The 21,978-nt window shown below is 41.2% G+C and overlaps 1 protein-coding gene across 2 annotated transcripts in view; it reads left to right on the plus strand.

Moving 5' to 3' along the window:
* The window catches only part of iqch (IQ motif containing H), a 114,357-nt gene that overhangs the window by 61,999 nt on the left and 30,380 nt on the right, over positions 1-21,978 (plus strand). For both annotated transcript variants that reach the window (XM_055661419.1, XM_055661420.1), the window contains exons 15-16: positions 10,773-10,893; positions 16,598-16,884. In XM_055661419.1, coding sequence (XP_055517394.1) covers positions 10,773-10,893; positions 16,598-16,884 — 408 coding nt within the window. The remainder of the gene's footprint in view (positions 1-10,772; positions 10,894-16,597; positions 16,885-21,978) is intronic.

The following is a 21,978-nucleotide window of genomic DNA, read 5'->3' on the forward strand; positions in this document are numbered from 1 at the left end:
AGAGAGATATTTTGTGCTTTGATTTTTTTTTTTTTTTTTTAAAAGGCATCTGCATCTTCAGATGTGTAATCAGGTCTGATCTTGTAAGCCTATCCTATAAAATTTCATCAGGCACACACTTCAATATGGTGGAGCAATAGGGGTCCTTCCCTGCAGGGTGGAATGTTCTAAAATATGCCGTATTAAGACAAGAACAGTAAAAAAAAATAAATGGCTCGTATTCCACATCTATATCGAAATGTTCGAAAGCCTACGCTGAAAATGGTGGCTGATAACATTTGCTGGTGAAATGCTGTTTTTTTCATAGCACAATGTGAATACCATAGTAAAGAAGCATATCGTAAAACCGTATGGAACAATTCCCATAAATATCCATGTTGTGCAAGAACAACACTGTTACTGCAGACTGCCTTGAACCAGTAAGAAGGTCTGATTGCACAAGAGATGCTTGCAAGGTAACCTTTTAGAACCTGGCCAGACAGTATTTTCACCCTTTGGTTTATGTCAACTCTGTATGCCAGTTCCATTGAAGGGTCATACCCAAAGATGACCATTTATTTTTCCTTTTTCATATGATAGCATATTTCTGCATGTTGTCACGTTTAATGCATGTATTTACAATAAGTGTAGCTCTTCACAATGTAGTAATTGTTGCATCTCCTTACTGTAACTTCCTCATGGTAATTATATCGGCATGTGTTTATAATGCATCTTATTAGTTAGATCTGGAATCACGCTGCTTCCTCTGGTGTACGGCCTCTCTGAACACTTGGCCAGCTGTGATCCCAGAAAGGCCTCAACAGCTGGCAAGACCCCACCCTTGTCAAAATCACATAAGAAGTTTTTTTTTTTAAATGTATATATTTTAAAATAATCAAACACATGCAAAAAAACAATTACATATATTTAATTTGACTTAACTTTAGTTAGTTTAAAAGATCTGCATACCATTCTCCTTGGACGAGTTCCTTATCATTCACTGTAATCCACTGAGTTCTTTGCTGCAATGGTTAAGAAAAATAAACAGATGGAAAATTTATCCCTCGGCTGTTCCGAGGCATTTCCTATCAACTGCTAAAGTATCGGTGCAAAAGCCTCTGTTCTGGTCACTCGATGGCTGTTTTGATTGAAATTGGTGTGCATGTTAGGGAGAATAAAATTAATAGTCCAGCTTGTTGGGGGAAAAAGATTTGTGGTGTATTTCTTGTTTATACATAGTTTGAGAATTCACTTTTATTTTCCTGTCACAGTTATCATGCAGCCTTCTGTAACAATAATTTTCATCTAGCTATTCTTTGTAATACGAGACAAATTTCACTGCTTTCTGTGATGCAAAGAACTGCGTAGCACAAACTAATTCTTCATCTCATCGACCATTAGCTGAAGCTCTGGAAATTTAGTATAACTTTCCCTCTGCCCTTTCCTTTCCAAGTAATGCAGTAACAAAACAAAACATCTGACTTGGTGAATTACTTTATAAACCAGCTCTTTTATGTATTGCTGTCTTTGTGCAATTTATGCCTATATGCAATTCTGAATATACCAGAACCAAAAAGCATTGGTCTATTTTTCAGCAGTTAAATTTGAAACTTGTAGGGCTATTTAGTTAAACTTCAGGATGTAATTGTCACATTTGTCAGGACTGCTCGAACTCTTCATTTATTCTCAAGGTATTTCAAATCAATTGCGATGATCTGAACAGTGGCTAAAATGAAGACAATGGGGAAAACCAAATACATTGTTGGCTAGGTACACTTGGAAGTTAATGCTCTGATAGCAAGTAAAATAAGTTTGCAGGAACATCTTGAAGTGTTAAAGTTGCAGCAATATAATGTAACTTGCAGCCTCTCAGTATGGGAACAAAACATTGTAGATCAAGAAAGATGGGCTGGGGAAAATCTTTATTCAGTCTTAAGCTGGTAGAAGTTTACAGTACAAACTAATTGGAATATGTGACCAGAAAACGAAATCAGTTGTTTCGTAACGTACGCTCGAAAATGAAGTGACATGATTTTTTTATTTAATTTTGTCTTGTATCACAATGACAGCTTTATTAGAGTGCTATGTACGAAATATTCAAGATTTTTGACTATGATAATGCCTAATTAATTGCACCTCGTAAACCTGTTAATATGGCAAATTTAGATGACATTCTGTGCTGTTTGAAATGCACTTGGGTTTTATATACAAAAAAAACCTCCTTGATAATGACTAAAGCATTCATGCCAGGAAGTCTCGGATATGATTACTAGTCTGCGCTGAGTTAGGTGAGTTTGGCCACGATGACAATTGTATTAAGCACCTTTGGGTGAGAAAGGGAGAAAATGTGGTCAATGTACGCCACTCGTCACTAACCTCTGCTGACAAGTTTAGATGCGCGGATGTTAGTTGAAGAAAAGAATCCAGCCCGATTGTGACGCCCTTCATGGTCGGCTGCCGACTGACATTCGCCAACATCAGCCATGGAGAACGGCCACGGGACATATTCCAGAGGGCAGCGAGTGACCATGGAACCTTGCCTCGAAGAAGATGGGGCGGGGGAAAGGGTCACAGAAATAATTTTAAAATACTGTTGTCAGATGTGCTTTTTTTGGTTACCCTCTTGCAAAACTACATGTGTATAGTTTAATTATTGGGAGTAATTGGTCTCAGCTTGAAGGGTAATTAATCCCAAAGAAAAGAAGAAAGTGGACCCCATGTGGTATTTAAGAAAAAGAAAATGTAGCTGAACACAAGAGTGGAAGAAGAGCTTCTGAGTCCTGTGCCAGGCATTTAAAGCAGCTAGTTTCTGCTTATTTGTTCCAGCATAACATATGTGTCCCTATTATGTTATAAAAGAAAAAGGCTCTTCAGTTTTAAACAGGCCTAAGCCTTTCTGTGGAACTGAGTTGAAGTCTGGATAATGAGCGATGCAGCCTCTCAAGGAAGAGTGAGCAGATAATACCATGTGGACACAGAGTCTGTATGCTGCTCTCAATTCCACTTAATGCATGCTGAAGCCACATCGAATTGCATTTCACATAAGCGTGATGGGTCATTAGATATAAGAGGAAATTGTCTCAGATGGGTTCAATAGACGCAACAAATATTTTACAAAACATTTTCCATTAACAGTGGAAGACAAAAAATGAGGCATTTGTATAGTAATATGCTAACATAGTGATTCCTTTTACAAGGAGATTGTGCCATATGTACTTCTGTTCTGTGAGATCAAACAGTGATAATTGAACTTTTCTCAATTTTTAAAATATACAATTTATATTTTGGATGCTGAATCTCATTTTCATAGAACCCGAATAATAGGCAACAGATGAATTGGGGAGATGAGAGAACAGAGTAATATATTTAAGCACAGAAGCAATGCTTCCATCAGATTAATTCTAAATTCATTGCACTTTTTCATTAAGAAGATTAATCAATGAATTTTGAAGAAATATGGCATATTATCCAGCCGCAAAACTCTCGGCATGGGCTGCATAGCCATGGGGCCTTGATCCTGGGTTCTAACATCAGGAAAGTCCCTGCTTTTGAGCTAGCGGGATCTCAAACACCAACATGGGGAAAGGGATCCCTGAGTGTTTGCAATGGAATTTAATTTTGCTTTAAATGAATGTGATCCACACCATGAGCAAGGTTTAACATTATTTAGAACATTAAAACTGTAATATGTATTAGCCTCTCAACAGTGGAGAACAGAGTAATACAACTGTTTGCCAACTGTAACCATTTAAGATCAACATCTGGAGATGGATAAAATTGAGGATGAGTTTCACAGACGAGGCTTCCATTCCCTTGAGTACAGATGACCAATGAGTAGAAGACACCCAGTGCTGGAGTAGCTCAGCGGGCCAACATGGATAGGTGACGTTTCTGGTCAGAACCCTTCTTCTGACAAATGAGTAATTTTATTGAGGTGTTTACATTGGTAGGAATTAATTATTGTTCATTAACCTTGGCACGGCCAACATTTCTTGCCTGTCCCTAACTATCTTTGAGGAGGTGATGAAGAAACACCACCTGGAACTGTTGCAGTTCTTAGGTTTGGTAATTTGTCAATGCTGTTCCTTAGAGAATACCAGGATTTAGACCTGATGAGTATGAAGGACTAAGATGAATTTCCTGTTTAGGATTTTAGGTGATTTAGAAGGAAAGCTGGAGTTGGTGACAATCTCCTGCTTGGTGATGGAAATTCTAGATGTGGAAGGGTAACTGCAATGCATCTCTAGTGAAGTGAGTGGATGTTTAAGATGGTGAATGGGATGTTAATCCAACAAGCTGTTTTGTCCCGGATGGTGTTGAGCTTCATGAGTGTTGTTGACCCTGCATTCGTTTGGGCAAGAAGAGGATATTTCATCATATACCTGACATGTCTTACCAATGGTGAAAAGCAGTGAACAATAGGTTATAACATTGCAAGATTTATTCTGCGACCTGCTTTTGTAGTCCTAGTAATTATGTGGCTGATCCAGTTAATTTTCTGTAGGATAATCGATAAATGAAGTATTTCCTGTGATAGGGCATTTCTGAACCTGGCAATATAACATTATATTTTCAGCTTGGCTGGTTATGCAGATGACGGGAAGTACATCTTCAATTATAGAATGATAGATATTCGAAACGTGCTCCTTGTGCCTGAGAGTCAACTTGAAATTTCAAAACTGAGATTGATAGCTTTTTGATAGAAAAGGTATTAAGGGTTAGATAACCATGATAGATAGATGATGTTACGGTACAGATCAATCGTGTTTGAATTAAATGGTGGAACAGGTTGAAAGGGCTGAATGGCCCACTTCTATACCAAGACAGATGATAGCTGATTTTATGCAGAAGGCATTATGGTGTTGTGATTACACCACTTGCAAATAATCTGGGGTCCTGTTCTAACAGACCAGATAATGTGAATTCACTCCGACCAGCACACTTCTGTCAGTTGGCGCTGTAGAACATAAAAGACAGTCAGCACTTCAGGAAATTAGAGAATAAAACGGAGAGTAAAGGATTTCAGTCTGGGCAGAGATCCAAATAGGTAAATGTATGTCATTTATGCAGTGTGCTGCTTTTTTAATTCAGAGAATTTAAAAGAAATAAAGCATTAAAGATCTCATTTAAATTGTATTAAACCCAAGCAATATTGGTGCAGCATGCTATAATTCCAGTTGCTGGTAACTTAAAATGGTAATTTAAAACTACAGGGTAGAAATTTATGATCACCACTGCTCTCGCACAAATGCTTAAAATGTGCATACTAAATTACTTCAACTTCCAACATAAACAATTGGGTGACAAGATTGTGCAAGAGGGAAACAAAACTCTACAATTGTTGCGGCATCTTCTACACCATTATTAAGCAGATGGACAACTGCAGCTAGGACCTTCCTGTCCAGTTACAAGTGTGGTCTTTATACTAGTCTGTATTTCGGGGAAACAATGAGGACTCGGCCTAAAGATCAAACAGAAGGTGTATTGTGCTATTGTCATACCCACGTCACTCTTTGCTAACGAGATAGGGCAGTGTGCAGCAGACATGCCAAAAACCTTAACCGTTTTCACATGACCGTTTTGTTTAATTTAGTTTATTATTGTCACGTGTACCGAGGTACAGTGAAAAGCTTTTTGTTGCCTGCTAGCCAGCCAGTGAAAAGACTATACATGATTACTATCAAGCTGTCCAGAGTGTACAGTTACTTTTATTGCAAGGTAAAGTCCGATTAAAGATAGTCCGATGGTCCCCAATGAAGTAGATGGCAGTTCAGTACCGCTCTCCAGTTGGTGATAGGATGGTTCAGTCGCCTGATAACAGCTGGGAAGAAACTGTCCGTGAATCTGGAGGTTTGCGTTTTTGCACTTCTGTACCTTTTGCCTGATGGGAATGGGGCGATGAGTGAGTGGCTGGGATGCGACTCGTCCTTGATTATGCTGGTGCCCTTGCCGAAGCAGTATGAAGTTTAGTTGGAGCCAATGGAAGAGAGGTTGGTTTATGTGATCCGGGCTACGTCCACAGTTTCTTGCATTCTTGGATGGAACTGTTCCCAATCCATGCTGTGATCAAGTGGCAAGACAAGATTTCAGATAGGTGATTCTGTATCAGACAAACCTCAACGTCTACACATTACAGGAAGAATCACAGATCAGGTGGGTGAGACATATCAGAAGAATATCTTATGACAGGTCACCAAAGCAGCTACTTAATGGTGAGCTGATTGAGGACAATTGGTCATGTGTTGGACAGAAAAAGAGATTCAAAGAATCTCTAAGAACCTCCCTTCTTCTCCTTGCAAATGGCGTGCACAGTTGTAGGACAACTTGTTCTATTTGATCTTATTTCATTGTGCACACCAGATTGATTGCATTCGTCGAAACAGGGCAGGCCACGTGAAGATTGCAATCTCCCACCCCAAGAACCTCCCTGAAGAGCTTCAATAGTGACACACACTACTTGGAATAATAAGCATTGTATCAAACTATTTGGCAGACCAAAAGGTGGTGCTTGCTCACATGAGGAAGCTTGAATGGAGGAATCTTAACAGGAAAAGAGAAATTCAGAAATGCAGAACCATTGAATGCTACAGCTTCCTGACACACCTATGGAAGGAACTTTCAAGCCCCTCAGTCTAAGTCGTGGTCCTACTTGAGAATGAGTGATGAACCACAACAATTTGGTTCAATGGGAGTCCAGATGGCTTCATAGCTGAGCTACAAAATGCCTGAAGATAAGTCTGCAGAGTCCTCGGGTTTGCTGCCTAACTATTCCAGAATAACCTTAAAATATAATAAGACAATTAATAATCTTTAAAGTGCCTTGGATTATTTGCATCCGTATTAATTTCCAAAGAAAGAATGAACTTGAAAAAAATTGTGGCGAGCTCTTGAACCGTTTGTGGTGAAGGTGCTCGTTCAGTGCTGCTGCATAGAGAGCGAGAGATTTTAGGCTCGGTGGTAATACATGTTTAAGATGGTAGATGGGGTGGCAATCAAATCATCTGCTGGGTCCTGGATGGTGTGAGCTTGAGTGTTGTTGGAACAGTCCTCATGTGGAGAGTCCTCATGCTCTTGACTTGTATCTTGTAGATTGTGGAAAGGAGTTCAGAAGTGAGTTAGTCACCAGAGAATAACCAGCCTCAGAAACACTCCATTAACCTGATATTTACATGGCTAATCCAGTTAAGTTTTTGGTCAATGGTGATACCCAGAATATTGAGGTGGGGTGTTTCTCAGAAATGGTAATGCCATTGAATATCAAGGGCAGGTGGGTCAATTTTCTCTTGTTGCCGATATCTATTGTCATATCTTGTTGTTACTCAAGTCCTACCAACCTTTGTTGTCCAGGTCTTTCTGCATTCAGGTATGGTTGTTCTATTTGGTGAGGAATTATGAATGGAATTGAACTTTGTAACTATCAACAGACATTATCATTTCTGACCTTTTGATAGAAAGACATTGATTAATGAAGCAGCTGGGTTTAATCCCGAGTATGGGTGCTGTCAGTATGAAGTTGGTATGTTCTCCCTGTGATCACATGGGTTTGCTCCGGTTTCCTCCACATTCCAAAGACGTGCAGGTTTGTACATTAATTGGCTTCTCTCAGTTGTCACTAGTGTGTAGGGTAGAACTAGTGTATAGGTGATTGTTGATCAATGCAGACTCAGTGGGCTGAAGGGCCTGTTTCAGCGCCGTATCTCTAAACTGACCTAAACCATCTTTCTTTGTATGATTACAACCACTGGAGTGTTTTTACCTTGTAGCCTGTTAACTTCAGTTTTACCAGACCTTAATGCCACACTTGGTCAATACTAAATATTCAGGGCAATCACTCTCAGCTCCGTCTTGAATTCAGTTCATGTTTGGGCCGAGGCTGTGGTGAGGTCTGGTCCAAACAGCGGTAGAGTGGCTGCCTTAACTCCAGAGACCCGGGTTTGATGCTGACCACTGGTGCTGTCTGTATGGAATTTGTACGTTCTCCCCGTGACCACGTGGGTTTTCCCCGGGTATTCCGGTTTTCTCCCACACTCCAAAGACTCCAGGTTTGTAGGTTAATTTGGTTTATGCAAATTGTAATTTGTCCCTAAGTCTGTAGAATACAGGGATCGCTGGTCAGTGCAGACTGTGGCCGAAGGGCATATTTCCACTCTGTATCTCTGAATTTAAACTAAACTGAAACTGGGCATTAACGGTAGATTTTGAGGTCTTATTTCAATACCCACCTTTGCCCATCGAGTTATGACAGCATTGCAGTATTAATTTGAACTGATATATTACTTGATCAGCACTGCTGTGCAGAAGAATAACCAGCTTTTATTTATAATATTGAATGCAGGCACCCTAACAATTTAAGTTTATTTAATACCTTTGATGCAGAAAAGGTAACGTGGCCTTTATGACTCCAGAGGCAATGGACCAGAACGGGGTAAATGGGATCAGTCTAAATAAGTGCAAAGGCCATCATGGACATGCTAGTCTGAATGGCCTGTTTCGGTCCTATGTGATTCTATGCCTGTATGGGCATTCATAAAGAAATATTACAATGTTGTACAAAACATAGTAAAAAGGTGACCAGACCAACAAAGATGTAATTCCACTGAAGAGGATGGAGTTGAGCTTTATGAAGCTATTGTTTGGACATGAAAATTGTAACCATGACCAAAGATTGGATAAGCTTGGGTTGTTTTCTTTGGAGTGGAGGCGGCTGAGGGGAGATTTAATTGTGATATATAATGTTAGGCAGGGCCTAGATAGTGTATATGGGTAGGACCTCTTAGGAGAGGGATCACAAAGGTGGCCCCTCTTTCCTTGCTCACCTTATGCCCATGCCCATTAGTTCTTACATCTGCCCCGGGGAATAAAGATTCTGTGCATTTATCCTTTGTATTCCCCTCATGATTTTATACACCACTATAAGATCACCCCTCAGCTCTGGTGCTCCAAGGCACATGGTCCTAGCCTGATCAACTGCTCAGGCCCTCCAGTCCTGGCACCACTCTCGTAGATCTTCTCTGCAGTCTTTCCAGCTTCCTGGAGCAGGGTAACGAAAATAGAACCCAATACTACAAATGCGACCTCGCCAACATCCTGTGCAACTGTAAAATAACATCCCAACCTCTAAACATAGAACTGCCAAAGGCCAGTGTGTCAATAAAAATCTTTCCCACCCTATCTACTTTTTGATGCAATTTTCAGGGAACTATGTCCTTGAACTCTTAGGTCCCTCTGCTCGACAATACTTCTTCCAAGGGCTGTAAAAGGCAGATAGAGGAGAATATTTCAATCAGTGAATTGCAGTGGTCTGGCTCTTAGTGCTTGAAAGGGTGGCAGAGGAAAAACTCTCATATTTTCTAAGGAGTTCTGTCAGGATTAAAGGTGATTACCACTCTTGTTCTGAGATATCTCACGAGGCCATTGTGGAAACTGCAAACTCTTCCCATAGATGTAGTATTTTATTGTAATATCTGTAGTATTGTTATATTCATGGTGGGCCAGATCATGAATAATGATGAGATGGAGTGTAGGAAGGAGATAGAGGGTGATGTACATGCCCCAATCAACATCAATGGTGCCAAAGTGAGATTGGTCAAGAACTTCATGTTCCTCAGCATAAAAATGATTAACAATTTGTCTCCTTTGCATGACTTGATCACACATACTCGTGTATGGCACTCCCTCACTCCCACCCCACTCCCACTCCCTCACTCTCACTCCTCCCCTCACTCCCTCACTCCTCACTCCCTCCTCACTCCCTCACTCCCACTCCTCCCTCACTCACTCCCCACTCCCACTCCCTCACTCCCTCACTCCCTCACTCCCTCCCTCACTCCCTCACTCCCACCCACACACTCTCTCACTCACACACTCTCTCACATTCTCTCATGATGAAGGATACGGGGAGCATCTTTGCCAAGTTCCTGGGATAAACCCATTCTTCAGATTGTTCTAGAGTGTCAGATGATTTAATATCAACTCCAAATGGTGTCATATTCAACAGTCCATGAACTGTCACCACTGAAATGGAGCATCAGCTACATGATGAACTTAAATTCTTTGTATGAATGAATGTTAAATGACTTCCTTTGCTGTCATCACACACTCAGCAGGTGCAATCAATAGAAAACAGCATGCCATGACTGTAATAATAAATGAGAAAAAAACTTGAAACCACAAGACACAATTAAAAGCCAGCAGTAATTTTCCTGAGGACTCGGTGGCTAAATCTACCACGCGGTGTGGAACTGACCAGATCTGTACTTTAGTTAACGACTAGACGGGATTAGATATGGCTGTGCAACCTTTGGCTCCAGCTGGAACATTGACTATGACTCCTGTCCCAACAATGTCCAGCATTTCTGCTTGAGGCACAGACAGGGAATCATTATATATGGTCAATAACAGCTTGGCTCTCATGCCTTTTTGGTGAACTAGCCCACCATGAAGGTTGACCACTTGAGATCACATAGCTCTTGAGAGCTAAAGATATTGGTGCAGAGGATAGGGACAGCTCCACTGATTGAATAAGATCTAGATCCGAAGAAGGGTCCTGACCTGAGACATCGCCGAACCCTGTCCGTCAGAAAATCTGCCTGACCTGCTGAGTCACTCCAGCATTTTGTGTTTTTTTCAACATCTGCAGTTCCTTTTGTTTTTTAGAAACACGTTATATTAGCACGGGTAAACAAACAGCTGCCATCTTTACTTGTGTGACCCATGTGACTGTTGATTTTCCAGTTTCCATTTTAAAACAGAATGTAATCTCTGCTAATGTTTATGTTTGATTTGTTATGCAGGAACCTGCTGAGATAAAGATGGCCAAGGAATTGCCTGGAGTTTTGGCAGAGCATGCACAACCAGTTAATCAGGAAATATTCCCGACGTGGGAAAAGTTCTTAAAAATGTTCCTCTGTCAAGGTATATTTTCTTATTTCGGCGATGCACTATTATAACATTGGAAATCCTGTTTTTTATTTTTCAATCAATTTGATTCCAAGATTGGTTGCAGCGGTAACACAAATAGGTCAGCGAGTTCGCACACAGCGAGCTGCACAAATTAAAGTGAACCCAGCTAATCAGTTTTGGTGCTGCAGGTTAGGCAATTGTTCATTTATGCCCTGCGATATCCTACCTGAATAGGCAGAGTCTAGTTTAATGTCTCATCCAAAAGGCATTATCTCTAATTTTATAGCACCCCATCAATGTTGCTTTGATGTTGCACTGACGACGGGATTTTGAAGCCGTAATTCCTGCCACCAGGAAGGAATAAGGACTTCAAGTACATGCAAACACCACCCTCTACAAATATATTATCCTTCTTACAATTGTAACTGGGTCTAAATCCCCACAACATTTGTGGGAGTATGGTTACCAGAAGGATTGAAGCATTTCAAGAACATGTCTGATCAATGTTATGATTAGGAGCTTTAGAAATCAGAAACACAGATTTCTACAAGTACCTGATATTACTGGTCGGCTGTTAGCATTAATTTGATCATACAGTATTCAACAAAAGTAGAATTGTTTTCTTTCCCCAATCCTTCTCTACCTTCCCTCTTCAAATTAAAATATACACTGCTGAAGACTGGTTCCTGTGGATCAGGTTAATTCGAGTTGAGTTTAATTTAGTTTGTTTAGTTTTGTTTATTGTCATGTGTACAGTGAAAAAGCTTTTTGTTGCGTGCTATCCAGTCAGTGGAAAGAGTATACATGATTACAATTGAGCCATGTACAGATACAGGATAAAATGCAAGAAAAAGTCCAGTAAAGTCCGATTAGTGGTAGTCTGAGGATCTTCAATGCGTGTGTTATGCACAAGTATGGTGAGGTACAGGCACAATGAAAAATCACTGATGTGTCCACGGATTCATTGTTAACCGCTTCCCATGCATAGTAGTTTCACAACTGAATCCTTGGGCAGATACTGTACATCAATAGGAACGCGTGTAGGGGATATGGTCAATGAGGGCAAGTGGAGCTAGCATAGATTGGCATCTTGGTCGGCATGGGCGAATTGTGCCGAAGGGCCTGTGTCCATACTCGCTGGTTCTAATCCAATTCTGTCTTGACATTAGACCCAAGCACCTGTTTCTCCTGGAAAGATTCCTGGCAGTAGGGGGAAGCCAAACTGATTTCTACATCTGGCCACATTATCCCACCACTGGCCTCATCTTCCCATCTCCTCCCCTTTCAGCTTTCCGCAGAGACCGCTCCCTCCGTAACTCCCTGGACAATTCGTCCCTTCCCACCCAAACCACCCCCTCCCCTGGTACTTTCCCCTGCAACCGCAGTAAATGCTACACTTGTCGCTTAACCTCCCCCCTTGACTCCATCCAAGGACCCAAGCAGTCTTTCCAGGTGAGGCAGAGGTTCACCTGCACCTCCTCCAACCTCATCTATTGCATCCACTGCTCTAGGTGTCAGCTGTTCTACATCGGTGAAACCAAGCGTAGGCTTGGCGATTGCTTTGCCCAACACCTCCACTCGGTTCGCAACTAACCAACCTGATCTCCCGGTGGCTCAGTACTTCAACTCATCTCCCATTCCGAATCCGACCTTTCTGTCCTGGGCCTCCTCCATGGGCAGAGTGAGGCCCAGCGCAAATTGGAGGAGCAGCACCTCATATTTCGCTTGGGCAGTTTACACCCCAGCGGTATGAACATTGACTTCTCCAATTTCAGGTAGTCCTTGCTTTCTCCCTCCTTCCCCTCCCCTTCCCAGCTCTCCCACCACCTACTGTCTCCACCTCTTCCTTTCCTCTTCCCGCCCCACTTCCACATCAGTCTGAAGAAGGGTCTCGACCCGAAACGCCACCTATTCCTTCGCTCCACAGATGCTACCTCAACCGCTGAGTTTCTCCAGCATTTTTGTCTACCTTCGATTTTTTTTTCCAGCATCTGCAGTTCTTTCTTAAACTTTCTACATCTGTCTAGTCTGAGAGCAAGCTTGGAACAGGCTGTGGACCAAACCTTTTGTTGTCTGGTCTGCTAGGTTCAGCTATAAGCAGGATAATTCTGTTAAATCATAAGGAGCTGTTGCATTTCAACTTGATTTGTCTCTCTCTTGCAGCATTTGTAAGATATAGGAAGGAAAGGTCACTGTATTTATTTTTCCTAATATTTTTAGAAGATTGATTTATCGAGCAATCAAACCCTTGAATTAAACTCACTACAGAGTTATAAAACATAGTAAAGCATATAAAAAGGAAAAATTGCAATTTGTCCATAGTTAATATTGACTGACTACAATCTTCTTTACTTGTACATTGTCGTTATTGCATTAAAGTCTAGAAATGATTACCTATCATTATAACATATGAACACAATGTTTGAATTGCAGCTAATGCTAATCTTTAACCTCCTGGGGAAAAGTATTGTAAAAAATCCTGAAGAAAGGTTTCGGCCGGAGACGTTACCTATTTCCTTCGCTCCATAGATGCTGCTGCACCCGCTGAGTTTCTCCAGCATTTTTGTGTACCTTTGTAAAAATACTGCTTGATCCCTAAAAATAATCAAATCATCCAGCATCTTTATGCCTACAATGTTCATTGCTCAGATGGCTGTACTCCCTACTCTACATCCTTGCTGCCCAAGTAGAGAATGGGTCATGTCCCATGTATATTCCATCTGGAATGAAATCAGGCAGCATCTAATCAGAAAGAAACAATGAAAGTTCCATTTTGTATTTGGATGATTTGATCAGCTCAGATTACACTTGAAATCATTTGTGTCGAATCAGTTCCTGGTGTAAAGAATAAAAGCAAAAAGTGCTGCAAACACTGTGTGTTGGGGTGAAATTGCTGGAAAGAGAAAGAGTTAATGTTTTGGGTCAAGGAACAGTTTGAATGAAATGTTACCCTTGTTTCTCTTTCCACAATATTGCCTGACCTGCTGAGTGTTTCCAGCATTTTCTGATGTTGTTTCAGATTTGCAACAGCTGCAATTTTTTTTTTTGATTTACTTCTCCTTTTGAAAGGAAACAAGGAGTCAGATGGTTTTTACTGACACAGCCCTTCAAGCCCAACAACAGAGGAAAGGCCTAAAAGGAATGGCAAAAATATTCATGAAATCTAAAATGTTCAGGCAAGCTGTAAACGTCTGCATGAACAGATATAACAATCTGCAAACACTGCTTTGTTCTTAAATGTGCTGCTCGTTTTAAAAGATTAAGATGCTGTAAAGACGAACTATCTTGTAAACGTTTGGGCCAAAAGCACCTGAGCAGCAGGATTTGTGCTGCCTGCACTACAGAGTAACATTAGTGGCAGGAGTAGCACACAGGTGCTACTGATGGAACACCGCCAAGGAAAAGGCCACATAAATAAACCATTTGAACCCCTCAATTACATTACAACCTCGTAATCGCTCCCAGGTATCCACTATTCCATACGTGGACCATCTGGAGTCCCTTAATTCGATTACAGCCTTTATCTCATTGCCAGGTATCCATTATTCTCTGTTTAAATGATGGAAAGTAACTTGACAACTCCATTTTAGCATAAAACGGCTCCTTGTCCAATTTTGAAAAATTGGAGGAAGAGATCTGAAGAGAGACCATAAAAATTCAAATCTAAAGTGTTTGCTCATCATTATTAGAAATGTTTTCTGTCTGTTGCGTTGTGTTCTCGCTGCTGCAATATTTTTCATGTTTAGAAACTCTTTAATTCAGCTTGGAGCAAGTATACCGGAACGTGAATTGTGGGTGTGTTTGCTTGGCTGCTTTTCATTTTATTTGTAAATGATAACACGCAGAGATGAAAACCACATTAAAAACTGGTAATCTATTCTCCAGTGCAGATTTGTTGCATCTTTTCTATGATGGATATTGAATTTCATCAGAATTTGATCTCGGTTAGCAACTCAATTCTAATGTCATGCAATTTCTATTCGGAATAATGCTCCTGAGAGCCTGTTAACAATTATTAAAATGGCAATATTGCAGCTTAAAATTTAAGAAAATACGTTGTATTAATAACAGCAATATTTAAATGTTTTCTCCAGTGTTATATAAAGTTAAGTACACAATATCATTCAGATTCTCTTAGTAATCAAGCAAAATTCTGCTCTTGTGATTTGAGTAAAATGAGTTCTATCACTTGGATAAGGAATAGCATAGATAGGGATGAGCTTTGTGTGCTTGCTCTGGTATGAAGCCTTTCTGGAGGTTGTAGGTTTGTTCGGTCTCCCCTGCGACACCTCATACTAGCAGGGGTGTCCATTAAAATTGGTGCCAAAGCAAAGTGAAAGAAATTCACCCCGAAATGTCGACCCTGATCACAATCATGTAACCGGTGCTAGAAAATGTGCACATAATGCCTGGTAACTGGGTGAGACATGGCTATGGAAATGTTTGCATTCTAGGAATGGTCATCTGGGTGATCCATTAATGCCCACATCAACAAGAATTTGTGCTTGCAGTAGAAAAGAAGCTACAAGTTGGATTAGTAAACTAAAATAGGAAAATCTCTCATAATTATTCGTTTTGATAATGATAATTACCTGTTTTTTTTAAATTCTTGGTTGATAGGTAGTTGACAGGGCATTGGATTAAATAGCAGCCGTTCAGCTAAATGTTAGAGTAGTGTTCTGAAATGATTGGATCTGATGTGCTTCATTTGAAGAAATCTATTAACAGTTACAGTTACGTGATCTATATTATATTTCTGGTAGACGAAAATGCTGGAGCAACTCAGCGGGTGGGCAGCATCTCTGGAGCAAAGGAATAGGCAACGTTTTGGGTCAAGACCGTTCTTCAGACTGATGTGGGAGGGGGAGCGGGAAAAAGAAAGGAAGAGGCGGGGACAGTAGGCTGTTGGAGAGCTGGGAAGGAGAGGGGAAGGAAGGAGAAAGCAAGGACCACTTGAAATTGGAGAAGTCAATGTTCATAACACTGGGGTGTAAACTACCCAAGCTTAAATATGAAGTGCTGCTCCTCCAATTTGTGGTGAGACTCACTCTGGCCATGTGGGAGGCCCAGGACAGAAAGGTCGGATTTGGAATGGGAGGGGGAGTTGGAGGGATCAGTTTGGTTATTGTGAACTGAGCAGCGGTGTTGTGTGAAGCGATCGCCAAGCCGGCGCTTGGTCTCACCGATATAGAGCAGCTGACACCTGGAACAGCGGATGCAATAGATGAGGTGGGAGAAGGTGCAGGTGGACCTCTGCCTCACCTGGAAAGACTGCTTGGGTCCTTGGATGGAGTCGAGGAGGGAGGTAAAGTGACAAGTGTAGCATTTCCTGCGGTTGCAAAGGAAAGTACCAGGGGAGGGGGTGGTTTGGGTGGGAAGGGACGAATTGACCAGGGAAAAGTTTCTGGTCTCTTTTAATTGATTAAGCAGAATGGTAATATTATACAACCAAACAATTTCAAAGTGGATGATTAACATACTGTACACTAATATTTGTAGTAGTTGGCTTTATAAAAGAGTAATGTCTTAAATAATTTCTGATTACAAACTGGGATTTTTGTAGGATCTAGTGTATATTTGTAAAATCATATATATTTGAATTAATGCATTAGTAAACTTGCATATTTCATTAGTTTGTTTCCTTTGAGTTGACAATTAGGAACAGTATAGACCATAGAAGTGGTTTGAACAATTATTGTTCTATCCTTTTTCTAAGGTGGCGTGGTGGAGGCATATCCACCGTCAGACAGTGTTACTAACCTCACCGTGGACATGCTGATAGAGCCAACAGGGGAAATATCAATGGTATCGTGCGGGGACCAGATCCATTCCACAAGTCCCCTGGAATGCTGGGGCACCACCGTACCACAGTGCTCTGTGGAGCCGAGCAACCTGCACTCGATGTGCGTAAAGATCGCTGAGGCCTGCAAATGCCGAGGAATGATAGGTTTCTTCTCGATTGACCTGGTGACCTTCATACATCCACACACAATGGAGCAGCAGGTGAGGTGGACACAAATTGAGGTTCATATATCAGACTGACTAATAAAGATCTGGTTCCCTCGGTGACAATTTAAAAAAAATTACAAAAAAAAAATAACATGAAGCTTTGCGAGCATATTAGCTATAAAATTCGCTAAATTAGCTAATCCATCTTCTCAGGTCAGTGGACTAATTACAAACTGAAAAGGTTAGCTTTTGCCATGTGGGGATGCACACTCATATCATGTCCTAAGTATTATTTTAATTAATTAAATTGTACCTCTACCTAAATTTCTATTTGACTTCGATAAAGTAGCTCAATACTCATTGAAAGATTCATTGTAATAGGCATATAATTATTATGGTGTCTCTTGATCCAGAAGAACAATTTAACTGAATGCAATAAAACTTATTTTCCTCCATCCGCTCCCCTCAAAAAAACTTGTTCTAATTAAATATAAAGTAATGGATAAGTGAGAATGATTACAAAGTTTTTCCAAGGTTTGATGCTGGTTCTTGCTGAGAACAGACTTGTCAGCTGTTGGTGTTGAGCTATTGCATTCCATACAGCAGCTCCACTACAATCTGAGACACAAATGTATGAATCATACCACTCTCTATAGTGTCATTACCATTTATTTTAAAATATCTGAAGGGGCGGTCTTATTGTTTAAGAAGGAACTGCAGATGCTGGAAAATCAAAGGTAGACAAAAGTGCTGGAGAAACTCAGCGGGTGCATCAGCATCTATGGAGCGAAGGAAATAGGCAACGTTTCGGACCAAAACCCTTCTTCAGACTGATTGTTTAAATGGTCTTTGTATATATTGAATGTAATACATTCCAAGAGACAAATCAAGAGTGTTTGATTGGCATATGTCCCAAAATGGAACAATGAAAATCTTACTTGCAGCAGCAGAACATACCATTAACGAACAAGACTTAATTTGTTGGACTTCAATTTCACATCCAATGATATCTATTCTGAAACTTATTACAAGCATCCCCAATGATGAAGATCCAAAAATATATGAGCATGAGCCAGGTGCTGATTCCAATGCTGAGTAAGATGCAGATTGCAAGGTAGCCATTGCTTTAACCATAGTCTCTGGAAATTCCGCTCTAAACCCCTCTACCTCGCTCTCTTTTTAAGATGTTCCACAAAATGTTTGCTTAAAATATTTGAACATTTCCTCTGATGTCTTATGTCATTTGCTATCGGGTTAATCATCCTGTAGAAGCCCACTGGGATGTTTCACCATGATAAAGGGTCCAACATTATGTCAAGGTGCAGGGAAAGTGAATTGGGTTTATAAGGGGGGAGGAATTTAAATTTCAATAACTGGAGTGTAATCTAACCATCCAACTCCAGTAAATGGAATCATTAATTGCCCGAGCTCTATAAAAAGCGATCAATTAACTGTAGTGGCCATCAACCTGGTAGCAATGTTGAGAATTATCTCAAAGGAGCAGGACATGATTCAGTCTCCAACCTTGCTGGTTTGTATGGCTTAACATCAGCAATTCCCAAGATAGTTTTACTTAATGGGCCACCAGCTGGGTGTTTAACAGATACCTTGAACATGTTGGAAACTAACTTTGGAAATAAAAGCTTAACCAAACAATTCAACATCAAACCAGGCAGCAATAAATCTACGAGGGAATTCTGTACACACTTCTTCATCTCACAGGCCGAGGCCAACCTTCCGATTCAGAGAGGGAAAAAGCAGAAGACTTTGGTGAACATGAGTCAAGTAGTAAGGCTGAGAGGAAATATTGCAACAGAATAAACTGGAAAAAAAACCAGAGCAGTGCGAGAATTCAAGATCTGTTGGTCTGTGATCTTAGATGTCTTAGTTGAAACAAAAGACACAAAGTGTTGAAGTAACAATAGGTCAGACAGTTCCTTGGAAAACATGGCCTCTGCACATTTTCAATCTCTTACCTTGCCGGAGATGCAATTGTTTTCCGGGTTGTATCTCCGGTCGCCCTGTGGCCTAACATCGTGGAGCTGGAGGTCTTGCTCGTGACTGACTTTGAGCCCCACCACGGAGCGTGGACTTACCACCAGAGCCGATTCCTTGCCTGGGGTTGATGCTCCAACTGCGGCCTGCGGACTTTAACATCAATGAGCTTGCCGTGTCGGGTAGAGACCAAGTCGGGAGCTCCAAAGTCGCAGCTTTAGACTAGCCCCGACCTGGGGTCCGATCGCTGGCGTGGGGAACTGACATTCCCCCCCCCCCCCGATGCAGCAGCTGATCTCCCCGAAGCGGAGGGCCTGCCACCGCTATGGGAGTCTGCCACCTTGAGGCCCCCGACCGCGGTAGAACAAAGAAGGGAAGAGATTAATTAATTTTTTTGCCTTCCATCAATGTGAGGAATGTGGAGGAGTCACTGTGGTGGATGTTTATGTTAAAATGTATTTTGTGTGTTCTGTTGCTTTTTATTAATATGACTATGGCAAAACAAATTCCTTGTATGTTGCAAAAACATACTTGGCTAATAAAGCATGATTATGATTATGGTTATGATTATGAAATCACTCTTGCATTTGGAATAATTGAGGCAAATGGCATGGATATATTCAAAAGGAGGTCGATGAAGTGCAGAAGGGAGATACAAGGAGCTGCAGATGCTGGTTTACAACAGCAGACACAAAGTGCTGGAGTAACTCAGCAGGTCAGGCAGCATCTCTGGAGAATATGGATAGATGATGTTTTGGGTTGGGGCCCTTCAGACTGAATATAGTGTATGGGTGGGGTGGGGAAGAAAGCTGGAAGAGAGGAGAGGCAGAACAAAACACGACAGGTACCAGGTTGATAAAGACAGGGGCAGGGGAGTTTTGATAGGAAGATGATGGAATAGGCCAGAGATGAAAGCACAGTAGGTTTGAGACAAAATAATTGAACAATTCCAAATGGTGAAGGTGGAGGAAAGAATATAGCTGGAAGGGGAGGGGTGCAAGGAAAAATGAATGTGTGTGCAAGGGAATAAAGTATAGAAGGATTTGTTGATAGAGTGAGCAGAAGGGAAATGAGAGAGGATTCATATAGAGCATGAACACCAGCAGACCTGATAGAATCAAGGAAGAACACAAAATAGTTATAAATTTGTTCTGTGCTATAGATAGCTTGTGCCCTCCCTGAAATCTTTCCTTCCCCTCACAACCAGTATCTTTAAGTCCTGTTTGACATCTCCAGATCATTACCAGTTGATATTTTCCCATCCCTCTCCAATTTATGTAATTGTTGAAAATTGTCCTACACTCTGAGACTTGGTTCTTCAATTCGGTTTCTTCACATAACATAAGGAAACACAATTTAAACTGTTACATCGAACTTACACAATGACCAAATATTCAGATGCTTAAAAATAGTTTAAAATTCATACGGTTTGCATGGAATATTTTAAACCACGCAATGGGTAATTCTACTTCCAATATCCGAGGATGGACACCAAATGCTGGAGTAATTCAGCGGGACAGGCAGCATCTGTGGAGAGAAGGAATGGGTGACGTTTTGGGTCGAGACCCTTCTTCAGACTAGTCAGGGGCAAGGGAAACGAGAGATATAGACAGTGATGTAGAGAGATATACAGTAGAACAAATGAATGAAAGATATACCAAAAAGTAATAATGATAAAGGAAACAGGCCATTGTTAGCTGTTTGCTAGGTCAGTGTAGGAATGGGAAGGGGAATTAAAGTGTTTGGCAACTGGGAGATCAGGTAGATCCAGGCGAACTGAGTGAAGGTGTTCAGCGAAACAATTGCCCAGTCTCGTCGATGTATAAGAGTCCACATCTTGAACAACGCATACAGTAGATGAGGTTGGAGGAGGCGCAAATGAACCTCTGCCTAACCTGAAAGGGCTATCAGGGTCCCTGGACGGAGTCGAGGGAGGAGGTATAGGGGGACAGGTGTTGCATCTCCTGTGGTTGCATCTCTCCACGGAAGGCGGAAAAGGGTGGAGATATCCCGTTGGAGGTGGCGGAAATGTGTGACGGATGATGGGGTGAAAGGTAAGGGCTCGGGGGACTCTGTCCCTGGTGCGACTAAGGGGAGGGGGAGCAAGGGCAGAGCTGCGGGGTACCGAGGAGACACGTGTGAGGGCCTCATCTATGATGGAAGTGGGGAACCCTCATTCCCTAAGGAGTGAGGACATCTTGGATGTCCTCGAATGAAACACCTCATCTTGGGCACAGATGCGGCGTAGACTGAGGAATTGGGAGTAGGGGATAAAGTCTTTGCAGGGAGCAGGGTGAGAAGAAGTATAGTCGAGATAGTTGTGGGAGTCAGTGGGTTTGTAATAGACACCAGTTGGAAGTCTATCTCCCGTGATGGAGATGGGGAGATCAAGAAAGGGGAGGGTAGTGTCAGAGATGGTCCAAGTGAAATAACTAATAACCGAGGGACTTGCTAAAATGTGCAGGTGGCTCTTCCCAGGTGGGACTAGTATGTAAATGTACAGATTCTACACAGAATAAGGAAGCAGGAATACTGGTGATAATTGTGCCTTAATCAGTTTGGATCCCCCCCCCCATCCATTCATGAAAACAACCCTTCAATAAATAATCATAGCTGAATGCGCTCAGCTGTTGAACAGACGACTGAAGTATTTTTAAGATTTATTTTTCTTGGGTGTGAAGGTAACTGAGTCTTTCCCACAATGTAAGGAAAGTCATGACCCAGAAAGATATGCCTTTGACATATAGTTCATGAAGAGTTTGGAATTAGTGTTTGATCTTTGAATGCATTAATAAGTTGTCATATGTGTAACCTGCTCTTGGATATCTACATTGGATACAGTACAGCGGTAAGTAACAACAGAGAGAATTCATAGAGCTTAATAACATAATTAAATATCATTATGCTGTAACTATAATTTGTAATTGAAAACATAAGTGGTTTTGCATAGTCTTTACTGAAGTAATGTCTTAACGATTCTGAGACAAGATAGCCGAAATGCATTCATGCAAAAGTAGTTCTGGATTGTGTTTGTTTAATTCAGTGGTGAAGTTTCTGTTCTTGTGTGGTCAGCTGATTTGCCAGTAGGTGGCAGTCTACATGGGTCTTGCAACAAGACAGTCTTTGCAGCATTGGTCTAGAAAATTAGACTTT

This window comes from Leucoraja erinacea, chromosome 33 (assembly GCF_028641065.1).
Source record: "Leucoraja erinacea ecotype New England chromosome 33, Leri_hhj_1, whole genome shotgun sequence".
In the NCBI taxonomy this organism is placed as follows: Eukaryota; Metazoa; Chordata; class Chondrichthyes; order Rajiformes; family Rajidae; genus Leucoraja; species Leucoraja erinaceus.